This window comes from Telopea speciosissima, chromosome 11, assembly GCF_018873765.1.
Source record: "Telopea speciosissima isolate NSW1024214 ecotype Mountain lineage chromosome 11, Tspe_v1, whole genome shotgun sequence".
Lineage (NCBI taxonomy): Eukaryota > Viridiplantae > Streptophyta > Magnoliopsida > Proteales > Proteaceae > Telopea > Telopea speciosissima.
Window position 1 is genome coordinate 51,800,871 of NC_057926.1, and position 25,385 is coordinate 51,826,255.

Here is a 25,385-nt window from a genome sequence, read left to right on the forward strand (position 1 = left end):
GATGTCTACACCTCTTCAAAGGTCAATTGTAAAGAAGTGTTCAATTCCAACCACAAGACACCAGAAAAATATAATTCAGAGTTGAAAAAGCCTTGGTGCGTGGTGTGTGTGTGGCCATCTTGGGCATGAAATTTTCTTTTGGATATGTACAAAAGCTAACCACAATTGACTATAACGTGTGCGTATTGTGTGTATGAGACACAGAGGAATAAATAATCCAAAGCCTAACTTGAAGTCAAGCCAAGAAGAATAAAACATCTCAATCTCAACAAATCAGAAATCGCTTCAAATATGAAAAACAAATGTAATTACAGCAAACGCCATCTCGACAACCAACCCCCATTACGAACTAATAATACACAATTACATTTTTTTTTTTTTTTTAAAAAAAAAAACATGAACCCACCTTCCCCAACTCACCATGTAATGTATGAAAGTAAAATTAAAGAAAAAGATGCTACTAGGCAATGGGAGTGAAAAAAAAAAATGCACAGTTGATATGTAATGAAAAGGTTTTGATCGAGCCCATCTGAAATCCTTACTGAACAGAACCCAAAAAACCAGATTAAACATGCTTAAAATGGGCATAACAGATGGTCATTACCCTTCTTTTCTCTTCAATCCAGAAGTGAGGGAGGTGGTTAGCTATGATGATCCTTCATCATCTAACTCCTCGTCAACTAGATCAGGTTCTTGGCCTACGCTGGTGCGTCGAAGCTCCTCAATCCGCTTTGTAACCTCAGTCATTGAGGGGCGCTTGTCTGGGTACTGAGCACAACAATCAGTTGCAAGCTGCAAGAGCTGAACCATCTCTTCCTCAACATTCTGGTACCTCAGGAGTTCAAGGTCGAAAACCTCTGATGTCCACTCTTCTCGGACCACAGACTGTACCCACCTTGGGAGGTCGACTCCATCTTCATTCATCAGAGCATGGGTTGGAGGTTTTCCAGTCAGGAGCTCCAATAGGAGGACACCAAAACTGTAGACATCTGCCTTTTGCGACACCTTGCGAGCATCTGTAACCTCAGGTGCACGGTAACCAGCAACGCGATTGGGGGTAGAAGTAGGGCCAACAAGGCTTGCAAGACCAAAGTCAGATACACGAGCATCATAGGATTTGGTGAGGAGGATATTGGATGACTTAATGTTGCCATGCGAGATGTTGGGTCCCCTCCCATGGAGATATTCTATACCACGGGCAGCACCAAGGGCAATGCCGGACCTGGTTTCCCAATTCAATGGCGTCCTACCTGCTCCTCTGTTTCCTGTAGACAAGAGACAATAGATACAGAAACAGAGAAAATTGTAGTTAGGGACACAAGGAATGTAGTCAACCAAACTTGTTTTGCTCTCAGAAGATCATTTGCTTTTTCACTATCAGTGCTTGATGGCTTTCACATGCAACATGGTAGAGAAAAGTTCTAAAGGTTGCAGATGAATGATGAATAACATAGTAATATCAGAAGGAACAATGGAGCTAGCACAGAAAAATAACAGTTAGCATTGCTAATGTAATACAATGGGGGCAGCACAGCAATACCATCAAGGAAATTCAAGAGAATCTATAAATCCCACAACAGGGTAGAAAAAGGAAAAATCTGATAATTTCCAAGCACTAAGATATATAAATCCAGAAAAGCTAACAGCAAGAACACAGGGGTTTGGGATCTCTGGGCTTCTAGCAGACTGTTTGACAATGTAGACACATAATAATCCCAATTAACCAACCTAAGCAGAAAATTAAAATACTACCAGTAGAAATAAAAGCACCTCAAAAAATGAAGAAACAATATCCAGCCATGATCATTAAAACGAAAAAAAAGGAGCAGGTTTTATGGACGAGCCTGTCGACAGATATCTATGGCCGGCCCACCTATTTGTATCACATAATTGGTCTGATGGGGCTGCATTTTTGTAGAGAGGTAGACCCAAAGGTCTCAAATGTCAGGTTTCAATTCAATTGGAACTGGTCAAATGGCAAAATAAAGCTTTCAAAAAAATACAGGACTACCAAAACAAAACAAAAAAAAAGTGCAGAACAATGCTTAGACTCCGAAGAAGGCCCATGAAAATAGATGGAAGGGTCTATGATTAAATTGAAGTATGGAATTTGGCAAACGGCCATTCCAAACTATTCTCTAGATATCCAAGCTAGAATTGCCACATCACCATTCACATGGCACATCCAGAAAACACCGTAAAAAGGGAACTATGATTAGACTAACAAAATACTAAAAGCAGAGAATCATATATAGAGAAAGGAAGGGAAGGAAGGAGAAAATACTCACCATGCAAAAGTGCAGATAAACTGCCCATGGGCATGTAATCATAGACAAGGAGCTTCTCGTCCTTACTGAAATAGTATGCTCTAAGCGGGACCAAGCTTTCATGATCCATGGATCCAACGATTTCAATCTTCTCCCTGAATTCCCTCTCAGGGATGGTTACATCCTTAAGCCTCTTCACAGCGGCCACCGTTCCCATCTCCAAAACTGCCTTGTACGCCGTCCCAAACGTCCCCTTCCCCAAAACCTCGGCAGAAGCCCTCAATAGATCCTCCAGATCAAAAATCCTTGGAGCATTTCCAAAGAAAACAAGCTTCTTGTTGTTCCCACTACCATTAACGTCCCCCTTAGAAGCTGCCAATGCCGCCGCCGTTGCAGCTGTCGCCCCAGCAACAGGAATAGCACGGCTGCTCAAGCTACCATTATCTCCTTTCTCACCTGCAATCTCTACTTCACCCCCTTGCTTCGCTGGAGCCATGTCGCTCGTCCTCCTATCACTCTTTTTTCGGCACAAAAAGAACAAAAGCAGAAGAATCAACAAAAACCCAACCACAGATCCTATCACAATACCTGCAATTGCTCCTCCCGACAATTTCTTCTTTCCACTACCACCACCATTACCGCTACTCGGCGGCTGCGATGCATCACCAGCGCACGCAAGGAGTGGCCCTCCACACAGGGAGTTCCCGAGGAATGCTTCAGCACTCTTGCCTCTCAGACTCGAGGGGATTGAACCGTTCAATTGATTATACGAAACATTGAACTGATCAAGACTCAGAAGCTTCGGTAGATCAGGAATCGAACCAGTGAGTTGATTGTATTCCATATAGAGAGTTCCCAACCTGGTGAGGTTGTTGAACTCGGGCGAGATCTCGCCGGAGAAGTTATTATTAGCGAGATTGAGACGGACGAGATTATAGAGACCGAACAAGAACTTCGGGATCTCACTGGAGAACTTGTTGCCCTGCAAGTACAGATTACGGAGATCAGTACAGGCGGCGAGATCCAACGGAAGTTGCCCGGAGAGTGAGTTGAGACGTAAGCTAAGGGTTCGGAGATGTGTAAGGTTGCCGAAGATACCAATCGGAATTTCACCAGAAAGGAAGTAACCAGGGAGGCGAATGGTGGTCACGGTAGTGTTATTGTCGCACTCTATTCCCGGCCATGTGCATGGGTTTGAGGAGCTCTGGTTCCATGGAATATATCTACCGACGGCTGCCTTGAACGCGAGAAGTGCTGCCTTTTCCGATGCGAGATCTGGTTTTCCAACAGGAAGGAAAACCAGAAAACAGAGAACCACAAGGTAATGACACCACCCCATTCTCGGTTTTCTGAAACCAAAACCACCCTATTCCCTTAAACGGCGGTTTTCATCACTTTCCCACTTCTTCTTCTTATTCTTCTTCTTCTTCTTCACACACACAGAGACGGAGAGACAGAGAAAGAGAGAGCTACCTGCGGTGCAAAACCCTAGTTGTGTATAACCCAGAGAGGCAGAGAGAGAGAGAGCGAGAGGATCTTGCAAATCTCTTCTCTCCTTGCTTTTAAAAAAAAAAATGGAATGTGAGTTAGGGGGAGAGAGCTTTTACTTATTTTTTGGGATTCTTAATTCCGTAAGCAAGCTGGAAGTTCCTTTTTTGGTTTTTTGTAATTTGAAAAAGTGAGAAATAAAATTCAAAAAAGGAAAGAAAATGGAGAATTTTAAAACTGTGGAACTTTAAAAAAAGGGAATAGACGACAAAGCGGACAGCGCCTCTCTGAGTAGTCATTATATTTCGAGAAGTTGACTCAGTTGCCACGCTGGTGTAAGAAAATTAAATCCCTTCCGTCCAAATTATATGATCAATTTACCATAAAAAATCCAAATTATACGATCAAATGTGCTGTCATAAAGTTTTAAATTATTATTTTTTTGGAGTAGAAACATAAGATTTTAAAATTCGGTACAGGATTGATCGAAATGGCCGTGGTTCTCATTAAGGGTAACATTTGTCCAAAATTTTTTTTTATTGAAATTAAGGCTACGTTTGAATGTCAAAAAAAAAAAAGATTCATTAAAATTTTGAATTTGAAGAAAAAGATAGACAGTAAATAATCATTCTATCATCAAGATTTTTATCCCATTATATTTTTTGTTTTCTTTTGTTCCCTTTTCTTGGCATCCAACATACCTTAAGGGTAAAACTATGTGATATAGCTGATAAGAATGGTTGGATTGGAGCCTTGATCCATTTAATGTTTCGTATAATTACTTAAATGGTTCAATTCTTTCTAAACTAAGAGGCTAGAGTGTTAATGCATTCCTCAAAAATTAGCTCGATTAGCGATAGTCAAAAGAAGAAATTGTCGGGAAGAGGAATTGTATGTAGATATTGTGATTGGATTTATGTTGGGGTTTCTATTGATTCCTCTGCTTTTGTTCTTTTAGCGCCAAAAGAAGAGTCATGGAGGACAAATGCAATGACTTCAATGAGACAAGGGGCTGAAGTAGTGATTCATTCTAGTGAGAAAAAGAGAGAATGGTAGCTTTTTGAAATCATGCAAATCGATTTGATTGTCGAATCCATTCTCCACTCTCTAAAACCATTGGTTCATAGCAGAGACAATTGGGTGAAACTTTGCTAACAGGAACAAGGCTGGTAGCAAAGGAAATGGGATTTTAAAGGGTATTTAAAAAAAATACTCAAACTTAATAAAGTATTTATGAACCCGAAGGGAAAGTGAATTATTCCATTTTCTTGGCTACTTGCTACAAGTGTAGCAATAAATTTTTTTCCGACAAGATCAATCTTGAACCTAACCAATTCTAAAAATTCAGGTTTGCTCTCGTGTTTTTGAATTTGGATCAGATCCCCACATAGGGATCATGGGACAAATCTGGACCTTCCATGGGTGTGTGACCCATATCTAATATATAAGACCCACACCCCATGGAGGATTTGGATTTGACCCTACACGTCTCATGTGTGGGACCTGATCCAAACTCTTTTTATTTTTCTTAGAATAGGTTTGCCCATTTTCCCGTGGTTGGATTCAACATAATAGATGGTGTGGATTGGCTATAATAACATGATTTGGTAGTGGGGCCATGCGTTTATGAGTTGTTTTGTTAGTAATAAAATAGTCAATATTATGGTTGGCGGTTAGTTGGGAAATCTGAAGGATGTATGTGTGTCAACGAAATTGTTTGTTAGCTGTATCTCAGGTGGTGGGTCCCATTAACTCCTAAAGCAACATAGGGGCGCCTCTATTTAATTTTCCTAATATACTCACATCTCTTACCTTAAAACTTTTTTTTTCTAATTTTCTAGAAAAAATTAAGTTTCAATTTTATTCTCTCATGATATTTCAAAGTCCTAAAATATCCCTCGCATCACCCTCTTCCATGCCCTTGCATCTTCTCCATTAAAAAATCACTCTATAGAAAGGAGCCAAAAAAAAATACCTATAATCTGAGATATGGCAAATCTCTGTTCATTGCAGCTTAAGAAACTTGACACCCTCTTCAACTTCTTATGGGGAGAGAATGAAACTAAGAATCAAAATTTTCTCATTACAAAATAAAAGAAAAGATGCACATGTTACTAATCTATGCTAAGAAATTAAAAGACAGTATTTTAGGGTAATGACTATAACATTTTTGGGAAGTAGAATCACGTCCAATATGGGAAGTAGAACCGTGAGAGATCACGTCTAATATAAATCTTGTAGTCATTACCCTAAAATGCTGCTTTTTATTTTGGGAAGTAAAATCATATCCAATATGGGAGTAGTAGAACCATGAGAGATCACATCTAATAATTGAAGTTTCAATGGCTTCAGTTTGTCTTTTATTAAATTGGGTCTTTGACTCTTTGTTAGTATTTTGTAGTTCTAAAGAAAGTCTTGTTTGTCTCTCTCATTTCCTTTGGTGTTTTGGTTAATTCAAAAAGTATTTTTTATTTTGTGTACAATGCTTAGAACAAAAACATCGTCAATAAAGAAGAAAAAGATGAAGAACAAAAAAAGTGTGGAGGATCTTTTGGTTTGTAAAATGAGGTATTCTTCCTTTCATGTGAATTAATACTATTGAAAAATTTATCATCCTAAATGTCTGAAGAAAAATGTTTCATTCTTATAGAGAGAGAGAGAGAGAGAGATACATGTTAGGGATGTAAGTGGATGATTGAAAATCTATATTGAATTTGTATTCGTATCATTTTAAGGGAACCCGCATTTAAAAATTAATTTTCGAAAACTATCAGAATTCATTCAAAAGTTTTTAGGTTTGGTCATCATAAAAAAAAATTATTCTCAGCGTGTGGAATTCTACCAATGGAGACAATGAAAAGGATAAGTTTGGAAAACAGGGGAGTAAAGCGATGTGGAATTCTACCCCAAAAAAAAAAACAAAAGCGATGTGGAATTAAAAAAAAATAATAATAATAAGAAAATATTGAGGAAAATAGAGAAAGAATAATTAAATCATTTTTCTGATTCCTTGGGTCCCACGTTTGTAAAAACGTAAAGTCTAAGGAATCCCACTCTCACTTATCGTCGCCGTTAGGCTTGTTAACCGTCAAATCAGAGCTGTTAAGAATCGGGAACTCGGAGTGGGACCCACCCGCAGATGGGAAATTAACTATTTGACGCCGCTTCTTTTTATGGAAAAGTTCGCTCTAATTAATTTTTTTTTAATTTGAAGGTTCAAAGTATGATTGTAAATGAAGAACCGAAATCTGTTTCTGTATCCATATATCTGTTTAGTATAATCTGAATCTGTTTGAAAATTAAATGGATACAGATATGAATAGATTATAGTTATCTGAAAAACTATATTTATGTGTAAATGGATAAAATATTTATTTCGTATTCATATCTGTATTCGTTTAGCATTATTTGAATTTATCCGAAAACTAATCAGATGCAGATACAGATATAGCATCGTCCGAACCAAATTCAATCCATGTATATTTCTAATTACTTAAAAAATAGCCCTAGTTACGACGGCACTGAGTCATTGACTCGTTTCCTCGAACATTGCAAAACTCGGGAACGGGCGGGAACACACGAAATATCGAATACCGTAAATATCCTTAAAAGTAAATGCAATGTAGGGGTAACAATGACATTTAATTCATATGATTTTATTGTCTGTTTTTGAGTCCTCCGATGCTGGGGGTCTGGCACTCTGGCAATGTTTACTCCGCTTTACTTAGGACCCGAACCCGATATTCCGATGGGCGATGGCTGACTGCGGGCCCCACAGTTTGAGAAGCAATAATGGAAGAGAAGAACAAAAAAAGGCGCGCCAAGTTTTCTGTCTGTAGGTCCCACTGACCCATTGTGGCATTGTGCTATAAAACACGTGTGATCTGTAAAAAAACACAGAGGAGGCTCGTCTTTTTTAAAATTTCTGATCAGGGGAAACCGGAAATGGGACCTATTTGGAGATTCATTTTATCTTAACCATTCGATCTGCCACGTTCAGATATCGATTGATCTGAATTCAAGACAAAAAAAGGTCGAGAAAGGTACAGATGTATCACAACTTATAACATGGGGTAGGATATCGAAGCACTAGATATTCGCCACGTGTAATTTTGACGATTATCAACTTCCATATGTGTACAAAGTGATTTGTAGACCCCAGAAGGAGGGGGGGACCATCAATCATGAATCCTTCTTATAAAATAAGACCTATTTCGTCCAATAGCTACAATACACGTGGTGATCAGCCAAAAGGGAGCATTTTTTTTTTTTTTTTTTTTTTTGTTTTTGTTTTGGTAAACGCAAGGGAGACCCATTCGTGGATACATGTGAGGCACATTTAGGTTTTGATAACCGAAAAATCTTGTTGAAATTTTTTTTTTTTTGGATGAAAGTTTAATCACACAAACCCCATCAATCCCGAACGGTTAATCAACTTTTAGGACCGTGGAATGATAGATATACACAACACACATCCGATATTTTTTGCCGTTTTAATACATAATATTTGAGAAAGAGTTATATTCATGTGGCTACTACATGGTTCTGTGTCTATATGAAGTTGAAAATCACATCCAAACCAATGCCTTTGTGTGTATTTTCATTGGCTACCATGCTGGTGCAGGGGCTACATGATCGGTTAGCGTTCTCTTGCCTATAATATTTTTGGGTAAGAGATTGTTGGTAGGCTGTGTGGACTTGCATCAACGCAAGGCCAATGAGAGCACACATAGGGGCATCAATATGAATGAATTTTTTTTTTCATTGGGACGCAATAATAATTATGTGTGCTCATGTGTCTGGACACAAGCTCCACTCAACTTGGCAAAGATTTTTTTCCCTAATATTATTTTGGGAAAAAATTGGCACACTGCCCGCATATCGCAAGCTAGGGTCCACTGTATCTATCTCTCTCCCCCCTCGCTTTGAAATGAGCCCTGACCCACCTATACGATGCACTCTGATACATCCAAGATTATACGAACCAATCAGAGGCTGCCACGTGTCCCGATCCACGAAGTAACCCATTCCAGAAGTAGGGGAGAACCAGCTTGGACGTAGGCCTCAAGGAAGATCACAAGTGTGGCCTCACCCGCCGCAGGTGCGGCCTCTCCCACTGGCGCGGCCTCACTCCTCGGACGCGGCCTCACTCCCCGGACGCGACCTCTCTCTCCGGGCGTGGCCTCCTCACCACTGGCGTGACCTCTCCACAGGTGCGGCCTTATAGGCGTGACCCCCAGACATGACCTACGCGAACGTTGAGACACCTAGCCTATGATCCAGTCATCACTATAGACATACGCCACCTCCAGGACTTTAGGCCACCGCCTAGAAATCACGTTGCCCAGACGGACTTAAACACCAAAGGAGCTATCACCGTACATGCGGATATCTATCGATTAAGGATCCCAACACCACTGAGATACTCCCTCCCGCAAGGAGGCGACCAACCATGGAAGAGCCCTGCTACCCAGGGTCTCTATCCACTCTACGGCTCACTCGCCATCAAACTAGGACTCTCCACATTGCCATACTCGACTATAAAAGGAAAGGTACTCAACCCCATCAAGGGACATCTTAACTCATCTTGAATACTACTATTCATCTGTTTGCTCAGAGAGATCTAACTTAGGCATCGGAGAATCCTACGCCGGAACTACACCGATTCTCCTTTGTCACCCAAGATCTTTTACAGGTTACGACACTCGAATGACCGCTGAGCGATTTCTTAATACAACACACCCAATGGTGCCACCCATGAGTGGAGTGTCCCGTCTCACACCTCCATTAGTCCCTCTCTTTTTTTTCTTCAATGAAGTAAATCTTGTCATTTCACATAAAAATTACATTAAATATTGCATTAATGCAGGAAGGGCAGAATGGCTGCTCCGCCCCAGTGATATGAGAAATCTCACCCCCGTTAAAAACCCCCGCGCATAGAGGCATTGGTTTTTTATTTATTTTTATTTATTTTTTAAACCTTGCATTAAATAAATTAAAAGGTCACATAAGTTCTAAGTTGACCACTTTGGTGACAATAAGTTGTTCACTGTAATCTTTACCAAAAAAAGTTGTTCACTGTAATCTTTACCAAAAAAAAGTTGTTCACAGTAATAGTGAGTTCTGGCTCATTTTTTTAGGACCACTTGGACCCACCACTTAAAAATATAGGGATTGCTCTACCGGATCTGATCCAAATCCATCCAAGTTAGAGTGTTAGACCGATCTAATCCAGATTGAAATCAACCGGGATCGATCTTGATTCCAATTTCATGTTTTGAACCCCTGCTTGGACTTGGGATTGATTTCTAATATCTCCATATCTCATGTGTGGGACCTGCCCAAGGGACCAATCTACGATTGAGATCATTCACTTTGATATGGGACCCATCAAAGGTCAGTGGTGGTCTAGTGGAGGGGTGTCTTTTGCTGTATAAGGGGTTAGGAAATGACACTCTGTGAAAAGAATATTTGTTAGAACCACCACCTTTGGTGGAATGATGATTATTAGAAAGAGAAATTTACAAACAGAATATAGAAGATCTTTTAGAACCTAATTGAATGAGTTTAGGTGAGAAGAAGAAGAAGAAGAAGTAGAGAAGGGATTTCTCATGAACCAATCAATGATTAAAGGTTAAGTAAATAATGGTAGAGGAAACAAACATTATCACTCAAACCAAAATGTAGTTAAGTAAATAATGGTAGAGCCAACCAGACAACCACCACCTATAGAAAAGGACCATACTATGTTTGGTTGGTTAGAACTTAGAAGGCCTACTTTGTCAAGAAACTTGGAACTTCTTACTCTTTGATAAGTTATACCAATTGACTAGACTCAAAAGTCAAAATCTTAGTTCCATACATTTGAAAATGTAATAGACACTATAATAAAATGAAAGAGAGGTTTGGTTTAGATCACCTACTCATACATGTATGAGATCTGTCTTAATATGCATGGAAGAGCATCTATAAAAATAAAAAGGAAAAATGTCATCACCTAACCGTGCATTAGAGGTATTAATCGATTGGTTGGTTCGATCCGATTGCGATCAGATTGAACTGGTTTGGATTGGTAATAGACGAACCAAAACCAAACCTAAACAAAAAGTTGGTTTTGATTTCGATTCAATTTGGATTGATGTTTTATCAAGTTGACTGAATGGGTTATTATGGGGGCTGCTACCGGTTTGGTTTTGTTTTTTCATATATAGGATAAGGATATATTTATTTTCGGACTGAAAATTGACTTTCGCTATTGTATGTGAATTGTACACTTATGGATAGGTGGACGAAATCATAGTTAGAAAATCAGATTTTGACTTGATCGAGTGGCCGAAGTCGAATGAAAATTTTGGAAAACTTAGTCAAGAGTCATGTAGACTTGATCAGGGTAAAAAATAACAAGATTCGATTATGAATCGTCTAAGTCAAATAAGATAAGTCTTTTTACCCAAATCACTATAAACTCGGTGAGTCTAATCATTTAAAAAAAAAAAGGAACACTGATTCACTACTTTAGTAATTCACTCACATTATTGCCATGTTTGCAATGATATAAACTCTAAATTCAATGATATGTGATTCCCCATTTTCTATTATCTCATATATATATGTTGGAATTTTTTCAATAATTGTGTGGACGGTTTTGGGTCATTCTTTGATTCAATGTTGGTTTGATTTTTTGGCTAAGGGACATGTATCTTCAAAGAGACATATTTATTTGTATAGGTGCATTCATAATACTTGGATTGGAATCTTTTAATCTAATCCATTGAACCAAGAGACATACCTATACCATGGGGTATCTTCAAGAGACATTTACATATAAGTGCTTGGATTAGAATCTTTTAATCCTATCCACTGATGTCAATGGACACACCCATTCCATGAGGTGTCTTAAAAGGATACATTCACCACTATAAATAGAGGTGAAATGGACAGTCCAAATCATTCAATTTTTGTGGTATGAATTCAGTCAATCAGGCATTAACAAATTCTCAATTCTCTGATAGTTTCAAGTGATTACCGTCTCTGCAAATCAGTAATCAGTCTAGCCTGTTTTATCTTGGGAGGCTGATTTGCTGCAACCCAGTGCAGTAGTAAGGGTGCAAATACTGTCTTAAGGACAGAGCATTCTTGTTCGACTGCCTGTTGTATCTTGCTTGGGAGGCAGATTTGCTGTAACCTAGTGTAGTAATAAGGGTGCAAATACTACCTTGATATTGATTCAAAAAGTAAATAACAATCACAATCCCTATAGCAATCAATGTCTAGGGACATAGAAAACCTTGACATTGATTTGATAATACCTTTAAAACTAAGATTAATTTTTTGTGTTTCAATGTATTACAAATTTGTGGAGGCCCGTTCATTTTTCTTCTTAGGAATTTTTTTCTTCTTTGAGAATGTCTTCTTTAGTGTACACCACAATTTTTAAAACCAAAGCGATCGAAGCAAACAAAGGTTTGGTTCTAATTGAATCTAGTTTTGATCAATAATACCATAGGTTAGATGGATTGAAAGCCCATGGATGGATAACCTTTGGAGGCCCCTACTAAAATGGCAAGAGTCAACAATGTTTGCTAAGTGGAAAAATAACTGTTACAGGCCACAAAGCTTAAAACTATAGAAAGTGGCAAATCAATGAATTTGAATCTAAAAATCCAATATGTGATTAAACAAGATAATTTCCTAAATATCCAATAGCTAAAATTGTGAGTTATCTTCCTTGTGGGAAAATAATTGCGGAGTTCAAAGATACCTCTCTAGAAAGAGTATACTAGAAACTTTTTGCCCAATGAATATCTTCCATTTTCTATTAATTCCGTTGTGAAGTTTTTAATTCTAACCTTTATTGTTTGTCACGAGCATAACGTAATTTTTGTTTTAATAAAATATGAATATTAATCAAACTTAAAACATTTAATTTTTTTATTCAACTCATTTTATTTTATTTTTAGAAGAAAATTTTAATTCTACTTCACTTTACATCATGTCTAACCAAATAAAGCCTTGATGACATGACTTTTTTGGTTGAAGATCTAATCACACTTCTTGTGTTTTTTTAGGGTGCAAGAAGCCAAGAAGGTCTAGTTAATAGTTACCCCTTTAGACCCTTCTTCAAGTTATGTAACATACTAATATGAGCTATTGCCAAAAGAAAAAAACATACTACTATGAACATAATTTGAGAATAATAATTTGTCAGGTTGGTTTCAATTTCTTACATTATCTTATAACCCTTAAAACAACATTGTCCTTGAAATCAACTTTTAGAAATTAGTACAAGATGAAAATGCCTAAAAGTATCCATGGTCACACCTTTCATTTCCAATAATAATGTTTGGAACATTAGAATCCACATTCACATGTAAGTGCTTTAGCAAGAGGGCACTAAACAAGTCACAAATGTCTTTTTCTGTCATTCTTGTACAATTGATGGCCTCAAAGTTGGTTAATGAAAAGATTGATGGGATTTGAAACACTAATAATGTAATAACCTTTGGTACCTTGTCAATTAGTTATTTATTCCTAAAATCTATTATGTCCTATAGATGAACATGATTGGTTAAATCTCTAAAATTCTATATTTAGATCCATTGTTGTTTCTTCATTAGGATAGAAAACACCACAAATGGAAAATGTTATTTTTTTATTGATATATATTTTAAATAAAATTTAATCCTACTTGGCTTCACACCCTGTCTACTTAAATAAAGCCTTGATGACAATACTTCTTTGGTTGAAAGTCTAATCACACTTCTTGATTTTTTTAGGGTGCAAGAAGGTCTAGTTGGTAGTAAGTAATTACCCTTTAGATCTTCAAGTAGTTACCCTTTAGATCTTCAAGGATTGATGGGATTTGAAACACTAATAATGTAATAATCTTTGGTACCTTGTCAATTAATGATTAAATCCTAAAATCTATTTTGTACCATAGGTGAACATGATTGGTTAAATCCCTCAAATTCTATATTTAGATCCATTGTTTTTTCTTCATTGGGATTGAAAACCTCACAAATGAAAATTGTTAATTTCTTTATGGGTTCATGTTCTCTGTGCCGCAGCACAAGCTGTGCCCATACACATGGACCTGCCACTCAGGGGCAGGGTGATCATTGTGCCCATCCCCATGTGTCTGGACGCAGCCTACGCCCCCGACACATAGAATATTCTCCTTTTCTTTATATATAATTTTAGAATGAAATTTAATCCTACTTGGCTTCACACCCTGTCTAACCAAATAAAGCTTTGATGATATTATTTCTTTGGTTGAAGGTCTTATCACACTTCTTGTGCTTTTTAGGATGCAAGAAGCCAAGAAGGTCTAGTTAGAAGTTGGTAGTTACCCTTTAGACCTTCTAAGTAATGTAGTAAACTAGTATGAGCAGAATTTTGAGATTGTTTCAATATCTTACACTATCTTATAATCCTTAGAACAACATTGTCCTTGAAATCTTTTTTTTGCTAAAAGGTTAGCAAGTATATTAAAATTGAAAAGGATGTACAAGATACATATCAAATGTTGAGAATTAAAAACTCAACCAGGAACGTAAAATGCAATACATTAGCAGAATCGATAGTATGGTCTGCTTGAAGTTTCCCTACTAACCGAGCGAGCAATGAAATTTGGCAATTCATCCCACTTCTCTGAGGTTTTAGTGGTGGTTACCCTTTTAGCTAGGGTGTCTGCTGATGCATTACCCTCTCTGTAGCAGTGGGTAAAATGCCACTGTATAGAGGAGATGTAAGATTCAACACTCCACCACTGTTGAAGAAAATCCCAAGAGATGTTAGAGACTAGTATCCCATAGACCACTGAGGCTGAATCGCATTCCACCCACAGGCGTTCTACCTGCATATCTTTCGCCTCTTTTATGCCTAAAAAGAAAGCTGCCATTTTTGCATGGAAATTCGTTCCAATACCTTCAAAGCTGGAGAAGCATCGTCTGGATATTTCCAAATGATTCCTAAGAATCCCCCCAGCTTCAGAGTAATCGAGATTACCAATGGAGCAGCCATCAATGTTCAGTTTCCACCACCCCATCGGTGGAGGAGACCACTGAAAATATCCTCCTCGATTTTGGTACAGCAGTAGTCACCTTAAAATACTTAGCAAGCATGAGTTACTGAACCGAATTAATTTTAACTCCTTTGATGAGAGAGTAGTCAGCAATCGCACTATGCACCTTTGCACAACTTGCCTTGAAAGGCTTCTCTGGTCCTTGAAATCACCTATTAAAAATGAGACATTTCCAATTATCATGTTTGAAAAATTAAATTTCAGTCACATATGTATGTCCTCTAGTAAGAGGGCACTAAACAATTAAAAAATGTCTTTTCTGTCACTGCACAATTGATAGCCTTCTCTATGTTGATAATGAAAGGATTGATGAGATTGAAAAACAAACTAATAATGTAGGAATCTTTAGTACCTTATTAATTATTGATTTGTTCCTAAATCTATCTTGTCCCATAGGTGAACATGACCTGATCAACTCTAAAATTCCATATTTAGGCCATTTTTTTTCTTCCTTTTTTTGGGTTAGAGACCAAAAATGAACACATAAAATTAATTCATTAACAAAAACAAGTGCATATAATACTAATATGTTGCATAAGATCCCATTGGTTGAAAAAGACATCTTCTATTTAATTAGAGTGATGTTGAATAGATATAATAGATCACATTGGCTCGAATTTTCCTTCATCTTTCACCACGGCATCGTTAGTGTCGGATGGCCAAAGAGGAGGGTAGTTTCGACCTCGTCAATAAGGAGTGGGAGTATGATGATGACCCATGAATGCATTCACAAAGTCACTTCAATTTTGGAGAAAGAATTCTTTCTTATGTACCCTATGTGTTAAAAAAAAAATTGGCAAATAAAGCTGCTAGAAATATCAGGCTAAGACTCAAAAAGGGAACATTGATACATGTTAATGAATTTGGGATGGGCCTAAGAATTATAATGAGACCCTTGGGTCCAGGCCCATTTCTATGTATAAGAATCGTGCAAGCATGAACCTAGAAAATTTCATCCTCCCTGTTCTTAAAAGCAGCAGGTAGCCGACATGAAATAAATAATTCAGCCACTCTCCCCTTAGCTTTTTAATGGCTTAATCTTTGTTCTAGCCTCTTGCCCCAACTTCCTCCCCCCACCAAGAAAAAAAAAATATATTCTAGTGAAACTGGTCAAACAGGTCATCCAGTTTTGGAACACTTGTCATCATTTGACAAACCCAATTTAAGTTTTATTCATCAAAAATTTTGTTTTTTTTTAAAAATAAAATCCAAATTAGTCTCCTTTTGTTTATGTATGACATGAAAATAAGTGAATATTTCGAACAATTGGGTATTCCAGAGAAAGTTGAATACATGGTGGATCATGTGGTATGAGGTTGAGCAAAGATTAGCCCAAGCCCAGTTTGGATCGAAGTCAAATGAAGCATGGGAATCAGTCACCAAGTCCTATAATTGCTGGCAGATTTTTTGCCACCTAGGGTGAAAAAGAATCTCTTCATCTATGGTGATCTGATGCAATGATTAGACTCTTGGAATAATAAATCTCTTTCTTGATTGAATCTTACGGATCTTGTGGCTGAAGAGATTCTCTCTTCACCAAGGGTGATGGAAAATTTGGTCGTAATTGCTATTGTCTACAATTTGCATTCTATATGTTAGAGAGAAAATGCCCTGTACATAAATTTAAATATTAGCATTGGTTTGGATATAATTAATCAAACTAAAGTTGATATATCATAGCTTCACAACAATACATGAGCAAATTCTTGTAATATGATGATTAACATTAAACAAGTTCTATGTGAATTTTTTTTTCTAGAGTTAAACACTTTTACAAGGAAAAAATTTATTAGTACACAATACCAATAGCTGAGAAAATCATTTGTCTCATTTGAGATATATTTATAGATTTGACTTAGTTAGGCAGTGACGTCCAAATTCCCTTGGGATATGTAGTTGGATTGAATATTAATCAATTGGAGATTAATTTGATCTCTAACAAGATGTCATTTAATTGAAACAATGGATATATTTTAGTCAATTTGACTAGTATAAAAAATAGCAATTATGCTCTCAGATATTTATTAAAATAAGCAAAAGGTTTTGTGCATGATCATGTTCATATATGGTCTTCGCTTCAATCATTTAATTTGGGGGTGTGTTGGGGGGGAGGGGGAAGAAGGAAGGTGTGTCCATTTTTGCTCTCTAGTGGACGAAGAGTTGAACCGTTTATATATTCACAACCATGCACAAAAATCAGACCCAATAAACTATGGGGAGAATGTTCTCTGCGCCCAAACACATGGGCAGCCTGTACAGGGGAGTAGGGTGATCATTGTGCCCACCCCCATGTGCCTGGGTGCAGTCTACGCTGCGGCACAGAGAACAGCGCCCCTAAACTATAATATAACTTGAATCACATGTAGAAGATGAAACTTATAAACTAGGGGTGAAATCTTTTTGCATAATTCTTCTATCATATTGGCCTATAAAAATACTGGTCAAGATGGAGTGTTTATGTAGGTAATTTTAGAGCTTAAATCTCTTCTTTAATTTCTTTATATGTTAAGGATTAATTACTATTTGTGGGTGATTATGACAATTAATTAAACTGGTAAATCACACACCCAGTTGCTAAAATAACCCTCTCTCTCTCTCTCTCTCTCTCTTACTTGCTTGAAATCCCTAGTTTCTTTTCTCTAGTAGATATCACAGCTGTGCTCGAAAATATAGTGACACTAGAGGGTTTTGCATTTGTAGAATCTTCAAGAGGGAATTCTACAACTTTTATCTTCTAGCTCGTGATCCATAAACCATAAACTATTAAAAATTTTAAAACTACGAGTTATCTCTGCCCTATTATTTCACCTCTAACTACAGTTTTCCTGGTAAAATGACCCATGATATGTCTTAAACCAATGTATTTGGTATGCATTCTAGAAATAGATTCTGAGTCTAGATGAAACAAATAACATGAAAGTCTACTTTGATGATAATTTCCATGGTTACACGAGAGGACCCAGATCCTCCATTACAAGATCATGAGGATAACACTATTGCACCAATCACTAGGTGTGAAATAGACAAACAAAACTGGATAGAGAAGGTCAGACTCCTCCTAGTTCCTCATGAAGGGATATAATACAGACTTTTGTATAAGAGAACATAAATAAAAATTCCAATCATCCCCAGAAACACACTTTTAGTCTCCAGTCCAATGGGCCAGTAATGCTCATGCCAAACCATATTGAAGGATGGGAAAACCTTTTGGTTTAGTTGAGATAAGGCTGAATTGAGTCACATTGATGGATTTAAACAAGATAAGAGCATTTAAATTTGAAAAAACAATTTGTACAGTATAGTTTACAGCAAAATATCACATAACCCATAAGCTATGCACTAAGAAAACATGGGTGGTGATTATACCTTATCATCTATAGCCTGGAATGCTCCCATCCTACGAGCCCATGGTTCTATTCTTCTTGATAGAACCATGGATGGGTTTGAACCCCATCGAGTCGGTCACCCATCAATAAATGGACAATCTGTTACAGACACACAAGACCAACCTCAATGCTTTTTAAACTATTCATCGATCGCCCATCAACAAATGGACCATCTGTTTCTGTGAGATAAAACAAACCTAAATACTTTTAAGCAATCCAAGCTAATGGTAATCCTCAATAGTTTGATTATTGCCTATTTGCAATCCCTAATTCACAACCCACTTGTGGTTGAGCTGATCGTAAACACCCTAAACAATTAAGGCCAGCTTTGGAGGCAGCAACAAAAGTTAATCGTAGACCACCCCCCACCACCCTTCAAAAAAGAACCCCAAAAGGAGGAGAAAAAGTCTAGTTCAACGAAATCTCCTCTTTAATGACAAGGAGAAATATAGATTCGATATGAAAAACTTGAATTGATTCTTAACCTCCATAAGGGTGAATACTAACACTGTTGTGGAGCAGCTCTTAGCCTCCAGAACATGTTTCCGACTTTCATCCAAAGTTTTGGATTTCATTCAAACGAGCAGAGTGGTTTACCCTCTTCGGACAAGGAACATAAAACCCTTGAGAAAGAATCCCCTCTAAGAGTCACTATATTTTCTTCTTCAAACTTGCCCTGTTAAAGCTCACTTACCATTTCCTATTGGACAAACATATAGAAGGAACGAAACCATGTCTGTCAAGCTACAATGGTCAAATAAATATGGAAGTATATCTATGCAATTCATAGCAAATATGAACCTTGCGAAGCTCCAATCTAATATAGAACTTGACATAAGATTGCAGATTGCCGAGCTCTTAGTAAATCATTAAATAGCATCCCAGTGCATGAGGCTCCCGCTACTGCAGGGTCTGGGAGGGGCAAATGTACACAGCCTTACCCCCTGCTTCGCAAGAGAGGCTGTTTCCAACTTTTGGACCTGCAACCAACTGGTTGCAATAAAGCAACTTAACCGATGCACCAAAGGTCGCCAGCTCTTTATAAATCATTATCATTGCAAAATTAGATCTTCAAGATTCTTTCAATTTTGCCTTCCAAATGTTGTAAAGAACTTGAGCTAAAATAGGAACCGTTTAACTCGAACTCCTCTTCACCAAGTAAACAAACCAACACTAAGAAGCCAAACACTAGAGTCTCAAGAACGCCTGTCATTCAAAGGGATCAAATCGAACAAAATCCAACCCCTACCAAAAGCATAAACCCAGATAACAGGGGGATATTAGCAACTGATGGGCAACTGAAAAACAAAATTAGTCTCAAAAGATATACTCTGTCCATCATGTACTCTAGTGTGTGAGCTACTGCAAAGAATCTTGGCCCCGTCCAATTTACGGAGAGAAATGATAAAAACATGGCACAAGCAACAGCTTGCGGACATGCATGGCTGCTATCCCACTGTTACAATGGGACTCATCTACTTGAAGACTTAGTCTACAGCACAGGTGAGATTCCAGCCTAGTGTACAGACACAGAAAACCCGACATCATTTTACTGCAGTTCCATACAAAAATTTGGACAACTTTACGTTTAAAAAAGAGTGATGGCATTTTGATCAAGCATAAAACTGGCATCCATGGAGGATGCCAGCGCTGTTATATGACTCGATGCATTTCCTCAATAAACCATCATACCTTGTCATGTAAAAAAAAATGAAATAAAGTAACAAATCGATTTTAATATTACAACTAAAATATAAAATAGATTTTCTGTTGCAAATTGAATTCTCCATATAAAAAAAAAAGCCCGTAGAAAGAGCCTTGGGCCAACGCATGGACACAGAAAACCAGTTGGTCAAGTTACTTGATAAACATGAAGTATGGTAATACTCATAGGAGTTATATGAGTTGCTGCTGCTACTCCTACTTTTTCCAAAATTCTAATTTACCTGTCTAGGCCTAAAATAACCTGTGATCCGCACCTTTTCCTGCATTTTCCACATTTTCAATTTGATCCCAAGTGCTTTTGAATGAGGTTCTTTGAACATCACACAGCTCCTGAATTCACCAACCCAAGCAAACCTAGTCATCACCACCGTGATCCAATTACTGGAGTCCTGAATAACTAATATCTTCAACAACTGAGCCAAAATCACCCCCGATGAACCAATGGTTTTAATCCTCAATAACCAATATCTTCCAGAAAGTGAGCCAAAGATGTTCCAACTCTCCTGCTCTACCATCCACTGAAATCCCAAAGCAAAACTTCCACACGACTTCCTCATCATAATGAAAACCATTACCCAGTTCAGTAACCCAAGTACATTTATAACAGTAACCTTAACGCTCCAACTCCAACATATCACTCCAACACCACTACCAGGTAAGAGCCCCAGAAGAGCAGACTGATGATGGTAGGAGTAATACAATGAAGCTGATCCTAGTTAGTAGAGAATAGGTGGGTGGTTCAACTAATCAGTCCCAAAGTGCAACATGATGGCTATACAACTACTTAAAAAATCATGCTCCGCAGAGATCCTATGGATGACAGGGACAGGGAAAAACTCATCATCCAACCACTGTCATCCTTGGACAGATCATCGCTGCCCAGTTATAAATTTGAAGATCAAAACATATGAAAGTTCAGCAGCATTCAAAGCAAAGTTTATGCTAGCCTAGATCATAATCTTGAAACACTTAGGCATTACAGAGTCCACAACTGTAGGAACAGATACACAAAAGTATACAACAGACTTAGCAGTGAAAGCATTGATTGAATAAACAAGACAACATCACATAGACTCTGAAAAAATAACTCCAACAAAACAAACTACTGTATCAGAAGTACAGTTTAGCAATAATGTATATTTATCTCCAATCATAATGTCCTTCACGAGTTCTACAGAACATATTTATGATAATTGCTGGAATAAATATTGATTTTGTTTTAAGGAGTGGAACACTCACTCAAAAGAAGAAGCTATGGCAATTTTTTTAATAGTATCTTACATGCTGTCACCATCCAATCAACTTAGACATGGTGCTTATTCACCAATAATTGGGGGGGTGGGGTGGGGTGGGGGGGGGGGGGGGAGGGGGGGAACTTTGACATGTTACTTTAACACTTATTTGTCACTATAACCAGATTTTGAAATGGAGAAAATGAAAAAGTAAAAAAATCAAACAAAAACAATTCCCAAAAATTAAAAAATAAGAAAAACCTAATGTGTAATGACAAGACTAAATGCAGAAACCTTTACTCTGACCTACAATACCTATATCTTCAGCAACTCTTATCTATTAACTGTTTGAAGATGGTTATTACCAAAAAAAAAAAAACTGTGTTTGAAGATGACAGCCTAGCGCATTGGTAAGGGAGACCAATGGCCCATTGATTTGCCAAGTCTTGGGATCAAGTCCAGCATTCACACTCTCCTCTCTCTTATCCCTCTTCTCCCTCAAGTGAATAATGTGATGAGTTTCGTAAAGAACATTTATCAAATGTTTCAATCATTTAAAAGAAGAAGAAAGCAGAATATCAACAATGATCATTCAAATAACAAAGACTGAAATATCCCTCTACATTAACACAATGCTTTTTTGATACCTTGTTTACCATTTCGTAATCACGAATAAACTGACATCCATATGAGAAGAATTGAAAAGCAAGAAACTAAAGTGCAATCGAGTATTGAAATGAATTGCCAACATCATAATGCTAACTCAGCAAATATTTCTCTCTATGGATGGACATTTAAAAAATGGGGAACCAGTGTAAGACTTAACTTTATCTGTTGGATAGATTCCAACTACGATCGGTCATTCCCCCTCTTCACATCATAAATGGTCATTATTGATAGTTTAAATCATGGGAGTTGAATCAGAGAGATAAAAAAGGAAATTCTTTTTATACCTAACATCTCTACCCTGATCCAACATGCAATTAGACAATACCTAGCAGTCTTGGAAACAAAGGATCTCCAAATTAACAATACTTGAAAACGCACTCCAAATAGTGCATCTCAACGTAACTACATCCTCTACATAGGCACGAGTTGGTGTTACCAAGAACCATCTCATAAATTAACGCAGTTCAACGAAAAAAAAAAAAAAAGATTAGTCGATTTGCTACTTCAATTCTCAAGCAACACATAATCCTCAATTCTTCTCAAATCTAAGTAGAATGAGTAGCAGAATTGTAAATCAAAATCCAGAACTAATGGATCAATCTGATTCACATGAGCATACGCAGTCACAAAAGATCTGATCTTTAAACCCATCGAAAGAAGTCATACCGCAATTGACAGCCTAAATGTTCATTAATACCCGTCCAAATGTAAAACATGTATACAAATCAAAATCCAACAACAAAGAAATCCAATTCAAAACAGAAGAAATTTTTTTTTTCTTGGAAGTAAACCAAGCTTATCTTTCTGCAGTCAATCTTGATTCTTCAACTTCTCAACGCGTTGGTTGAGTTGCTCAAGGCGGACAACAAGTTGGGTGACGGAGAACAGAAGCCAGTAGAAGACGAGAGCAGCGGCGATCAAGAGGGCATTACGTTGGCTCTTCATGATGGATTTTTGGTGGCGAAGATGCTCGGTGGGAGTACATGATTCACCCTCGCATTTCGGCATTGTTTCGTACTTCCAGTAAATATCCATAAGCAGAAACAAGCAGAACGGTACCACCGACAGGAATGGCTTCAGTAGGTTTCTGGTCACCGCGATGAGACCTTTCCGGAGACGGTCCAGACCTGGTAGGGTTAACAGAAGGAGCATGATCGCTTCCGCACCTGCGGCATACCCTAGAACTACCCACTCCAAAGCCATGGCAGAAAACCCTAAACGAGAGGAAGTCGGTAAGGTCAGATTTCAACAGATCGGTGTCTGGTTTTTTCGATTCAGTTGAGACAGGAGAAACAAAAAAGAAAGGAGATAAAGGCAAAAGGCGGAGAATAATAGGAGAAGGACAGACGGAGAAGGTATAACTGGTGCACGTGGCAGCATCATAGCGTTTGAATACGTGGAAGAATCGGAACATCAGGCGGAGAGGGTATTCGCCAAGTTAACAGAGTTGGGCTGGACGCGTTAAAATCCTCTGCAATACCGGCGGGGTGGCTGTGCACATTTGACGGTACAGCAGAGGTCATGTGTGCGACCTAACCTGGGCTGGACGAGGAGCAGGCCCGCCGCCAGCCTACCTTGCCCTTGGCCCTGGCCCTGGCCCGGGCCAGTTTGAGATGACGGTTATGGAATGTGGGCTTAAGTATCCTATTCTTTTTCTACCTCAAGCACTTAATTACTAATCCTGGACTAACTTATGGGCTTATAAATTAGGTCTATTACAAGAAAATAAAAGGTCCATGCAACTATTCAAAACTTGTTTTTCAGCCCATTGGACTGCTACTTACTCCTTGTGAGCCTTCTAGACTTATGTCTAGGCCTGTTTACATGATCAATGTCTAATGCAACTACATCAAAAAAGGTGAAGATTGATGATTAAGAGATGTCTTAAAGTGACCATTTCCAGAATCTTGATTCAATCATGGATATATAAAGAGAGAATTGGAAAGAAGCCTCTATATCATTTCTAAAATAAGAAGTTTTACTACCCTGAGGCCTGATGTCTTCAGATTTGGAAGAAATGGATCATTTGGTGCCACTCAACTTCTGGTGGTGCTTTAATTTTTTTCATTACTCACGTGGTAGACATAAATAAATATGGTCAACATGATTGAGGATCTTAAATCAATTTCAATTCAAAATAGGCAAGAGAAATGGTAAAAAAGTGGGTCAAATTTAATTTGTAAAATCAAACTTTGCATACCTTTAAATCTTTCCTCATTTGACCACCAATGGAAGTTTATCTAGTTGGCTCAATGATATTTGCCACATGGTATTTAGATTGGTCAACTTTTGTACCCAAGGTTACCCACTTGTCAAGTTTTAACCCAATCCAAATTGGCCATGTGGCAAACAAATTATTAAAATATCTAAGGCTGTCATGAGGGTGCACGTTACCATCTCGTGATACATGGACATACACGAGAGGATGAATTGAATTTGGATTTGAAATTTGACATGTGACTAATCCAATGGCTTGAAATCACTGTATGACACAATAGAAAAATTTAAACCTAGAATCTCAGTGGGCTTGATAACAAAGCCCATGATGAATATAACAAACCCATAAAACCCATGGCCTCATAAGGCACCAATTATTCGTGTAATTAAGTAGGCCCACAGGCATGACGGCAAGTGGCCAATCATTGATACCATGACACGTGGCCAATCCATAGGCCCATTGGCCAACCTTATGGCCCACCAAATGGGTATCCAAAGATTAACCCATTCATGCAATTTGTTGTTTCATCTTTGGAGTTCAACAATACTAACTTTTGTTAACTTTATGGTTGTCGGTCATGATCTCCAACAATCTCATAATGCCACACTTTATTTGTTAATTTGGTTTTCACTATCTTGACCTCACTTTACACTTTACTTTCTATAAAGCATATCTGAATCATGGTTGAAAAGAAAATCATCTTTGGGAAAGACTTCATGTGCTCATACCATATCCATACTAACATAAGAAATTAAAGAAAGAAAGATCCAAGAATAAGCTAGTATCTTCCTTTGTCATGCTTTTGCAAATGATATAGAATGTCTTCATACTTTATTTAATCTGTCTTGAGGAGATCCAATTACTAGTGAAGGCACCTCACATCTTCATACTATAGTAGTATCAGACATGCTTATCACTTTTATTACATGGATAAGTTTTTTTTTTTTTTTTTTTTTTTTTAAGATAAGAAGAGGTCTATGTATTAAAGCGAGACCAGCGCAAGGTATTCGAATACAAAGCTCAGATAATCAAGGAGTGGAAGACTGTCATGATGTTTGGCACGCAACGGACAAGACTTTCGAAGCCAAGGAGTCAGCATCGCTGTTATTCTCATAACGGGACAAGTTGGAGAAGTTACATATTCTCATAGTGGGACAAGAAGGAGGTGTGTGTGTGTGTTTTTTTTATTGTATTTTATTTTTCTACGCAAACCCACAATGGAGAAAATTTTATCAAGCCTCAAAAGACTAACACTGAAGTATAATCTTGAGAATATCCTTTGGGAATGATGACTCCATAGACCCTGATGAAGGAAAC

The 25,385-nt window shown here is 37.8% G+C and overlaps 2 protein-coding genes and 1 long non-coding RNA gene across 3 annotated transcripts; all 3 read right to left on the reverse strand.

The window, feature by feature from the left end:
- Positions 1–265: 265 nt before the first annotated feature.
- LOC122646296 lies at positions 266–19,222 on the reverse strand. Its single transcript, XR_006330586.1, has 3 exons — positions 19,212–19,222; positions 9,021–9,027; positions 266–645 (listed from the first exon to the last, which is right to left on the reverse strand). It is a non-coding gene; the product is annotated as an uncharacterized LOC122646296 (long non-coding RNA).
- LOC122646293 (probable inactive receptor kinase RLK902) lies at positions 641–3,632 on the reverse strand. The gene is made up of 2 exons (XM_043839827.1): positions 2,289–3,632; positions 641–1,265 (listed from the first exon to the last, which is right to left on the reverse strand). The coding sequence occupies exons 1-2, from the start codon at positions 3,604–3,606 to the stop codon at positions 646–648; spliced, it is 1,938 nt and encodes a 645-aa protein (XP_043695762.1). The 5' UTR covers positions 3,607–3,632; the 3' UTR covers positions 641–645.
- Positions 19,223–22,633: 3,411 nt separating the features above from the next.
- On the reverse strand, positions 22,634–23,140 carry LOC122646295. The gene has a single exon (XM_043839830.1). The coding sequence runs from the start codon at positions 23,051–23,053 to the stop codon at positions 22,661–22,663; it is 393 nt and encodes a 130-aa protein (XP_043695765.1). The 5' UTR covers positions 23,054–23,140; the 3' UTR covers positions 22,634–22,660.
- Between the last annotated feature and the right edge of the window lie 2,245 nt (positions 23,141–25,385).